Source organism: Diplotaxodon limnothrissa, linkage group LG9 (genome assembly GCF_057381915.1).
Source record: "Diplotaxodon limnothrissa isolate DT_005_m linkage group LG9, D_limnothrissa_male_GT1.1, whole genome shotgun sequence".
NCBI classification, from domain to species: Eukaryota; Metazoa; Chordata; class Actinopteri; order Cichliformes; family Cichlidae; genus Diplotaxodon; species Diplotaxodon limnothrissa.
This window is the reverse complement of record NC_140604.1, coordinates 21996275-22005377: the sequence shown is the minus strand read 5'-3', so window position 1 is coordinate 22005377 and position 9103 is coordinate 21996275. Positions and strand designations below refer to the sequence as shown.

The 9103-nt window shown below is 41.4% G+C and overlaps 2 protein-coding genes across 2 annotated transcripts; one reads left to right on the top strand and one right to left on the bottom strand.

The window, feature by feature from the left end:
* Window positions 1-695: 695 nt before the first annotated feature.
* Window positions 696-4774, bottom strand: lypla1 (lysophospholipase 1). Its single transcript, XM_085362251.1, has 9 exons — window positions 4441-4774; window positions 4291-4322; window positions 4121-4186; window positions 3895-3942; window positions 3733-3803; window positions 3573-3646; window positions 1743-1844; window positions 1213-1389; window positions 696-1123 (listed from the first exon to the last, which is right to left on the bottom strand). Exons 1-9 carry the CDS (start codon window positions 4507-4509, stop codon window positions 1064-1066), a joined length of 699 nt encoding a protein of 232 aa, XP_085218377.1. The 5' UTR covers window positions 4510-4774; the 3' UTR covers window positions 696-1063.
* Window positions 4775-5993: 1219 nt separating this feature from the next.
* On the top strand, window positions 5994-8757 carry mrpl15 (mitochondrial ribosomal protein L15). The gene is made up of 5 exons (XM_085362250.1): window positions 5994-6141; window positions 6285-6442; window positions 7287-7452; window positions 8092-8215; window positions 8334-8757. Exons 1-5 carry the CDS (start codon window positions 6037-6039, stop codon window positions 8669-8671), a joined length of 891 nt encoding a protein of 296 aa, XP_085218376.1. The 5' UTR covers window positions 5994-6036; the 3' UTR covers window positions 8672-8757.
* Window positions 8758-9103: the final 346 nt, after the last annotated feature.

The following is a 9103-nucleotide window of genomic DNA, read 5'->3' as shown; positions in this document are numbered from 1 at the left end:
AAGAGAAACTACATGTGTTTAAATGCGAGGGGGGCAGGTGGAAAAGTGAAGGGGGGTGATTTTAAATGCCTGGGATCAACCATCCAAAGCAATAAACAGTGCACGAGAGAAGTGAAAGAGAGTAAAGTCTGGGTGGAACGGGTGGAGACCAGAGTCAGGGGTGATTTGTAAAAGATGGCTAGAGATAAGAGTCAAAGGGAAGGTTTATAATATGCTAGTGCTATGATGGTTTGGAGATTGTGGCTCTGATAAAAAGACGAGAGGCCGAGCTAAAGATTTTCACTGGGAGTGGCCAGAGTGGACAGGAGTAGAAATGAGTATATCAGAGGGAGTTTGGAGACAAAGTCTAGGAGGCAATGCTGAGATGGTTCGGTCATGTGCAGAGGAAGGATAGTGGATATGCTTGACCAAGAATGCTGAATATGCTAGACAGGAGGAAAAGACCTCAGAGAAGATTCATGGATGAGGGGAAAGAGGACATGCAGGGGGTTGGTGTGACAGAGGACGCTGGGATAGGGGGAGATGGAGGCAGATGATTCAATGTGGTGACCACTAAAGGGAGGAAAAAAGAAATCTGAGAAGCTGGCAGCAATAAATATTTGACCTTTTAGCTTGGCGATGTGCCTTAATTAATAATTCATCACCAGACCAGAGCTACATTAATGAAAAAGAAAAACATTTAACAATAGGCCATTTATTGTGAGAGAGTAGGTATTAAACCATGAAATGTAGCCCTAGTTGTTATAATACATACAATTCCTGCAAGAAATGGCTCGTCTCAATGAAAAGTAGCTTCACAATCAAGCAACTACTGTTAGTTACTCTACTGTAACACTGAGGGTTGTGTGTGGCTCCAGGTCAGTATGCAGCATCAGTACAGTCATGCCTCTTGCAGGCTGACAGCCCCGTTCTTATCTATGAGTAGCAGCAGGTTTCTTTTTTTTTTTCCTTTCTTTTATTTTTTAATTAAGTAAGTCAGTGGTCCTCGAGTCCGTGTAGTCTCACGGGAGTCAAGCTCAAAGGACTCTGTTGATGTTTATCAGGTGAGCGGACACACTCGTGTTCATTCGTCGCTGATAGGAGGAAGCTGCTTTTCTATGAATCGCTTGACATCCACCATTTCCTGTAAATACACAAAAAGATGCAAAAAGCATTTCAGACGGAACTCCACGGTCAAATGTGCCTTTTTTTTTTTCTTATTCCCACCCTCACCTCTGGACACGCGCTGTGAGGTAGACCACGGTATGACTTGAAGGTAATGTTGGCAGGATTGATGAGACCTTTCATCTTCTCTGCTGTCTGGATGCCGAATGCGTAGGGAACCAGGGGATCGGCATCCCCGTGGCACTGCAGGACATGCATGTCCTTGTTAGCACTGTTGGCAGCCGCCTGAGAATAGAACAGATTAGGATTATTTTTATTATCTGATTATGAGTGAATGTGAGCTGGCTGTGGGATATCCCGGTAGTGTAATCCAATTGAAGGAGTAGTTTGCTAAAAAAATAAATAAATTAAAAATTTGAAGCATTACATGTATATATACAGTGCTTACTAAATGTATTAGACATCAACCCAAAGTAAAATAAAACCCCACTCATATATGTGCTTATTATTAACCGGTCCAAAAGAAAATACTTGCATTCACAACTTTATGAAGTGTCAATTATCAAAAATTTTAAGAACTACAAATTTCAGGTGGATCTGTCTAAAAGCGTAGGTTGCACCCTCAGAAATGTTTCTACCTGAGGGAAGGATTTGTGGAGAGGAAGCCAGCAGCTGAGAGCGACCACACCGGCAAGTTTCTGTTGAGTCGTCAGAGCCGTGTAAAGAGACAACGCTCCACCCTGGGGGAAAAAAAAAACCACACACAAAAAAAAACATCATTCTCACAAAGATACTAAGCCTAACACCAACAGATTACAACTACACATCAACACAACCTCAGCTTGAGGACAGCACTTGATTAATCCACACTTGATTGATTTAAACAGTCCAGTTTTTATAGCAAAACCTAAGTGTGTGTCAGTTTTCATTGGATAAACGACTGAACAGACTTTTAAATCTATGGGATAATCCACAGGTGGGAGCTAACGGCCACATACCCAACTAAATAAATAATAAACAACTCCCAGTGCAAGTATGACAGCTCCAAGAAAACACAAGTAACTCATCTAAGTCAGAACGTTTGTGACACTACAGGCCTTTCTCACTGTTAGAGGATACAAATACAAAGAATGCGGTTGTAGAGGAAACATGACAAATACACTTCTTCATTAATACACATTTGTCAGTCAAATAAAGGAAATTCACATTTACATACAAGGCTCATTTAGCAGTGTCAAAACATGAGTATGTTTGCATGATTAAAGGCTCTAGTCCTCTTTTGTTCTTTTAAAATAATTTATTTGGAAATAAATTATTTGTATTTTAAGTGCCTAAAGTACATGAAAACAGTGCCTAGTTGTTTTTTCTGCTTTTCTTGCCTAAATTTAAGATGTGCCTGGACACAAAATACATCCATAATTTAAATCAAGTTAATCTTTTCAGTTATCGTGCTGTTTGATATCAAATGAAAGAAACAGATTAGCAAAAAAATAGTCCTGCGCATAAGCATAAGAACAAATTGTTCAATTTTTAGTTCGTTTTTGTATAGATTACACAAACAGTTATTAAGCTTTAGATACGGTACATGTGTTTAACCTATTTTCAGTCTATGTTAGATGGCTGCTGTTGTATTAACTGCTTACAGCATAATAATACACTATATAATAACTGCCTCCTACTATGGCTCCATGGCTTAGTTATGTACACATTCAACTAAAAGGAGACACAAATCCCTTTGGGGTTGCATCAGGAAGGGCATCCGGTGTAAAATATCAGCCAAATCAAACATAAGGAGTGACCCAATGTGGCGACCTTGTGCATGAGGGAGCAACCAAAAGTAGCTTTAATATTTCCTTGATAAGTGCTTACTATTAACGGACCCAAAGACGTGGTTCGTATGATTATACTCACCTTCCTCACTGCACATTTGCAGTTGAAAGAAAACATCACCTAGCATCAAGCGTTTTTTCAAGATTAAAGTTGTACGCAGCGACTGGTGCTGTTACTCCAGGTCGAAGGAGTACATATTTTATTAGAACTGAGTGTAGCTTTTTGTCTGCCTGGATAAATATGACTGAAAAGGAAGTGCTGTTCATATTCTTTTAGTGTTTCTCATGGCTGTGAATTTCTTTCCAACTTAACTTTAAAAATCTGTAAATATCTTGTACTTGAAACAAAAAAAATTAAATGCACAACTTTTCCACGTTTTTTCTCATCAATTTGACACATTTCTCTGGTAAATCTGCTGTTTTCTTCCTATGAAATCACCAGTTTTTCTCTCAATTTTCTCTTATGTAAGTAAACTTAAAAGAAAAATAATTTTCCGCAAGATGTTACCAGCCCTCACCCAGTGATTTTTTTTTTTTTACTTTCAGTGGCAGTAATGCGCCATCATAACACTGCCTGTAAATCACACAAAAAAAAAACAAGGTTATATAACATATCATTCCTGCACATCCCACACTTACCTGCGAAAATCCGCCCAGGATAATCCTGTGTGAAGGTATCCCATTCTTCACTTCTTGGTCTATCAAAGCTTTAACTGAAATGAAATTAAGGAAACCCCTTATGTTTGAATATGACTAAAGAAAAGGCCTGAAAAGGATCAAAATCCTTCTTTCAACATACTGTTCTCTGACGCTCTCTTAATTCCAGCCTCGTCTTCATTTGCATTCGGGCTCAGCCCATAGATATCAAACCTGTAGAAAGGGAGCAGATACATGTGAGGCTCATCCGACATGCAACAGCCACACTCTCAATTGAAAAATGCTCCTTAACTGCGAGGCTTACCAAGAAGGCATGTTCATCCTCATGTTCAAAGTAACAGGCATGATGGGACTGTAATCAGTGGAAAAGAGTAACATTATGGCTTGCCCTAACTGCCCTACATGTGTCAACAGGTTTATACATTTTCACAGCCTTTAATACAGCATTCAAGTCTACTTAAAGCGCTTACGGACTTTCTGAAACTTTCCCAAAACCTGCTTTTCCTGTTATAACTGCTCTAAATACTTACGCATGTGGACAAATGTATTTCACATGTGGTATCCTGATGCCTGCGAAAGCTTCTGCCCAGCCATGTCTGTCATTTTGGACACAGTTATAGTTAAGGTGAAAGCAAAAGTGTCTTGGGTCCTAATGAACACCAATATTACACACAAGACGTAAACAAATCTCTCTACATACCCAGTGTCGCCAAGGCCATGCAGAAATATAACCTGTCAAAACAAACAACACCTATTCGCACATGCTGGTACAAACTAGGCTCTTTATTGTCTAATAACAGCTGCTTTTTTCACTAACATGTGAATGACCTGTGTCGCCTTGTTAACTCACCGCTGCAGTGGCTTTACGGGCAGCAGGCACAATGGCAGGTAAGGGCGCTGACATGTTATTGCCGCACATGCAGCGCTGAGGCAGCTGTTATGTCGGGAGAAGTTAGCTGTTCTTAGCTAATAACGGTGCCCTCCCCTTTGTTGTCAATCCGTGTCGAGATTTGTCCAACTCTGCCGTTCAAATATAAAACAGCTGAAGGACAAAATACCGACCGACCATGGAGGTCAAAGTATCGCTGCCCCCTGTCCCTGCTGGCAGTCGTCAATTTCTTCTTAGAAGTTGAAATGTGATGTTAAAAACAACCACACCGACGGTTAGGGTTCTACTCGCTAAAGACAGGCACGCTTCGTAGTCCCGCCCCCTCCGCGTTTTGATTGGATGTCGTTAGCGGCCCGATTACAAATGCACATCAGCCATTGGGTGAGCGAAATGTCGATGAGCGACTCTTTGAGGGCTGTTAAATCCTCCACAGCCCACTTCTGTATTTGAAAATTACAGATAATGTGACTGCACAGCTGAAGAAATACAATTCAAAATTTTATAAATAATGCTAATAAAAAAAGAAGAACCTTTACATATTTAAACATAAGCTACTTCCAAGAACAATGATGATCTGCAGAGCTGTGGTAACTAGATTGGATTGTTCCAGAAAACATCCAAAAGAGCCAATACAGATCTGGAAAAAAAATGTTTTTGAGCGATGAAACCGAGGTGAATTTGTACCAGGATGATCACAACACAAAGTGTACCACATTATCTGCCAAGAATGGTGGGGGCAGTGTTATGTGTGGATATGTATGGCTGCCAGTGGAAATGGATCACTAGCGTTTATTGATGATGTAACTGCTGATAGAAGCAGCAGGATGAATTATGAAGTGTACAAATACTCTCTTCGCAGATTCAGCCAAATGCCGCAAAAGTGATTACTGATAACCCAAAGCAAGCTACAAAGGCAACTCAAGAGTTTTGTTTAGGTTTGAGTTTTAAGCAAAGAATACTCTTCGATAGTCAAGTCAGTCAACTGATCTCAACCCAACAGAGCATGCTTTTTGGCTATGAAATGGAACAACTGGATGCAGAAACATCCACAAACAAGTAGCAACTGAAAGTGGCTCTACATGTTTTGACTTGGAAGACTTTTTTTTCACACTGGATGCTATTCCTGATGCAACCCCAAGGTAATTTTTTCCTCCTCCCCAAGTCATTTTTCACTTTTTAGTCGTTGCACATATTGATTGTTTGATTTAAAATCCACAGTGGTGGTGTGCAGAGACAATACTACGGGAAAAGTTGTAAAAAAAAAAATAATGGTGAATGTTGAATATTAGTAAGAATTCTGGCAACGTTTGGCTTTTGCTTGGGACATTTTCAAAATATGTTAATTAATGTTATCGTGAGCCAGACCATTTTGGCTGTTTTCTAAATAATAAAAATTGCATATTAACACGGATTATTTTGGAAAACAGGAGCGCCAAACCTCCCAAATCTTTTATTTTGAAACGTGACAGCGTCAACGAGAAATACTTCCGCTGCCGTCTTTGTCACGTGACCTCTATGCCCTTGGTTTGCTACCTTTGACATGTGAGCGACCGAAACATGTCTTTCCCTAAGAAACCAGGCGGTAAAGCACTGGATGTTTTGCAGAACCTCCCGCGGATAACCTTAGCGAACCTACGGCCTGAACCAGGAGCCCGGCAAACGGTAAGTTTTAATCTGTCGTAAATTTTGTAGCTATCTGTGGCTAACGCAGCTAATGTCAGCTAAAGTAATCCAGCGGAGATAGTTGTTCTCATGAGGTTATGTGCAAGCAAGAGGAGATGGTCCTAAATGTTCCTGTGTCGCAGGAGAAACGCCGGGGCAGAGGGCAGTATGGTGGCAACAGGAGCGGCAGAGGACACAAAGGAGAGCGGCAGAGAGGGAACCGACCTCGGCTGGGCTTCGAGGGGGGGCAGACCCCCTTTTACCTGGCCATACCAAAATACGGATTCAATGAAGGGCACAGGTAAAGGCGTCAAATGCCTTTTATCTGTGAAGCTAATCGATGAGTGCTTGCTTGAGTAAGAGGCACGCCGAATTTGCATAAATGACAGATGCACTTGGTTGCCATCAAGCTCGGATCAGAAAACACAAAGCTTTATTTATAACCTGTTTTATCTGTCAGTCAGTACACCTTATCTACACAGCACTACCCACACTGATCTCTTAATACCAGCATTAGAGTCATGCTGTGGTAGGTGGACTGCCATTTGTGAGTGCACACCTGGAGTGACTGGTCTGCCACTGGCACCTTGTTCTGTTCATAGATGAGAGCACAGACTCCACTGAAGAACATCAGGCCCTCATGCCACATTCATGGAGTCTGACAGCCAGAAATGTGCCTGAGCACCCTGCAGGAGGTCATTTTGTAGAGCATGGGCAATGCTGCTCCTCTCCTTCTTGCACAAAAGATCAAATTCTGCCCCATGTAATGTCCCATCCCCTTGTATGTCCTCCACAGTTTTGAAGGGAGGAGATATAAGGAGACTGTGGCGAGTGGCAGAGGAAACCTTCTCGCGATGTCACTTGCATATCTGTCATCTTGGAAGAGCTGGACTACCTGTGCAGCCTGAATGGACTGCAGTTACCATCTCATGCTGCCAGTAGCATTAAACAAAAGTTAGTCATGAGGGATAAGGAGAGAGCAAAGATGCAGGTGCACCTCGAATGAATTCACAGTGGTTTCCACTTCCTAACTAGACAGATTGATATCCCTGAAGTTTAACTCAGTTTGTGTTACGCTGCTATGATCGAGTGTTCCCTTCATTTTTCTGAGCAGTGCATATCGATTTGTACTTCTTCCTCCTCAGTCGCCGTCCGCAGTACCACCCTCTGACGCTAAAACGGCTGCAGTACCTGATCGATCTGGGCCGAGTCGACCCGACTCAGCCTATAGACCTGACCCAGCTCGTCAACGCCAGAGGAGTCACAATCCAGCCCCTGAAGCGCGACTATGGAGTCCAGCTTGTTGACGAGGTTTTTGATCTGTTCATCTGTTTCATAGAGATCAAATTAGGCAAAATTAGGAAGCTTGATTTGTCATCACAGCTGATTTTAAAATCATTTAACAATCATCTGAGGACAAACAGCTACTTCCTGGCGTATTTAGTGTCAACACAGAAACAAGACTTGAGAGACGTGATTATTGATGTTAAATAAATTATAAATGCTATGCTACAAACACCAGAGGATCTCCTTTCTATGGAAATTGAAAGTATAAGGTTTCTTAATGGATAACCTGTTCATTTCCTTTATCTGTTTTATGAGCAGAACATCTTAAATATTGATGAAATGTATTTTCTCTGTCATCAGTAGAGCCTGTGAGCTGAAGACTTTATGCATAGCTGCTGCAAGACAAATAAAACAATTTAAACAGCTTATAGTTTGACCAGCAAAGGTTTTATTCTTTAAGAATGGCTTCAAAATCACTGTGAGGTTATCCAATTGGTTAGAACTGAAGAATTTTAGTAGACATACCAGTAGGTGGCACCACATGACAGTGTTGTCACTGTGACAGTAACAGATTAAGATGCTGGTCTTGACTCCTCAGTATTTTTATTTAGGTTATTATTTTAGCCAGTTCTGACTAAAGCTCACGTGTTTGTCCTGTTCCAGGGCGCTGAGATTTTTGCTGCAAAAATCAACATTGAGGTTCAGAGAGCGACTGAAGGAGCCATAGCTGCTATTGAAAGGAACGGAGGGGTCATCACAACCAGTTTCTACGATCCCATAAGTCTCGGTAACTCATTAATGACTGATCTTATCCACTTGCCCAAGTCGATGTATTTTATTTATTATTTATTTTTAAAAATTTTTTTAAAGTAAAAGGCCTGAAAATGTGCTCTCACTTTTTGCAGATATCCTCATCAAGCCTGTCCCATTTTTTGTCCGTGGGCAGCCGATCCCAAAGCGAATGTTGCCCGGGGAGAATATGCTCCCTTATTACACAAGTGCTGACAACCGGGGTTATTTGGCAGACCCGGACAAAATCCAGCAGGCCCGGCTAGCCCTGGCACAGAAGTATGGTTACATTCTGCCAGATATTTCAAAGGATGAACTGTATCACATGCTGGCCATGAGGAAGGATATACGACAGATCTTCTTTGGCCTTTCTCCAGGCTGGGTTGTTAACATGCCTGAGAAGAAGATCCTGAAACCAACTGATGAAAAACTGATGAAATATTACAGTTCGTAGGTGTTAGGAGAAAAATACTGTTTATTTACAGGGAGCTGGGGGTGTTGAAAGCGTTTTCATTTTGTATGGAAAACTGTAGTCTGTGTGTTGCCATTAAACTTTATGTTGAAAAATATATTTTTCACTGTATTATCTTTTATTAATACAGTTAAATGTAGTCGATTTTATGCCACAAACCGTATGAGGAGTACTACTCGGTGGCCAACATCTGACGGCCTCGTGTCCAAGCACGACCGTGGCCCGTGCTGCATGATGGAAGGAACGTGAACTGTAACAGGTGAGGGGGAAATAAGGAAAATAAGATAACTCAAAGAATGAAAACAGGAAACAGATGCCTGGTGATGTGTGTTACTTGTGAAATGGGTTGCCTAGGCCCTAGAAGGGGAGTTTGAAATTAGTCACAGGCAGCTGTATCCTGGTGTGGACGTTCAA

Excerpts from the sequence above, each read along its gene's own strand:
- lypla1 (XM_085362251.1), bottom strand. The coding sequence starts at position 4,509 with ATGTGCGGCAATAACATGTCAGCGCCCTTACCTGCCATTGTGCCTGCT. Across the intron at positions 4,187-4,290 it reads CATGGCCTTGGCGACACTGG|ACATGGCTGGGCAGAAGCTT; the intron begins GTATGTAGAGAG and ends CCAAAATGACAG. Across the intron at positions 3,804-3,894 it reads AGGATGAACATGCCTTCTTG|GTTTGATATCTATGGGCTGA; the intron begins GTAAGCCTCGCA and ends CCCTTTCTACAG.
- mrpl15 (XM_085362250.1), top strand. The coding sequence starts at position 6,037 with ATGTCTTTCCCTAAGAAACCAGGCGGTAAAGCACTGGATGTTTTGCAG. Across the intron at positions 7,453-8,091 it reads GAGTCCAGCTTGTTGACGAG|GGCGCTGAGATTTTTGCTGC; the intron begins GTTTTTGATCTG and ends GTCCTGTTCCAG. Across the intron at positions 8,216-8,333 it reads CTACGATCCCATAAGTCTCG|ATATCCTCATCAAGCCTGTC; the intron begins GTAACTCATTAA and ends CACTTTTTGCAG.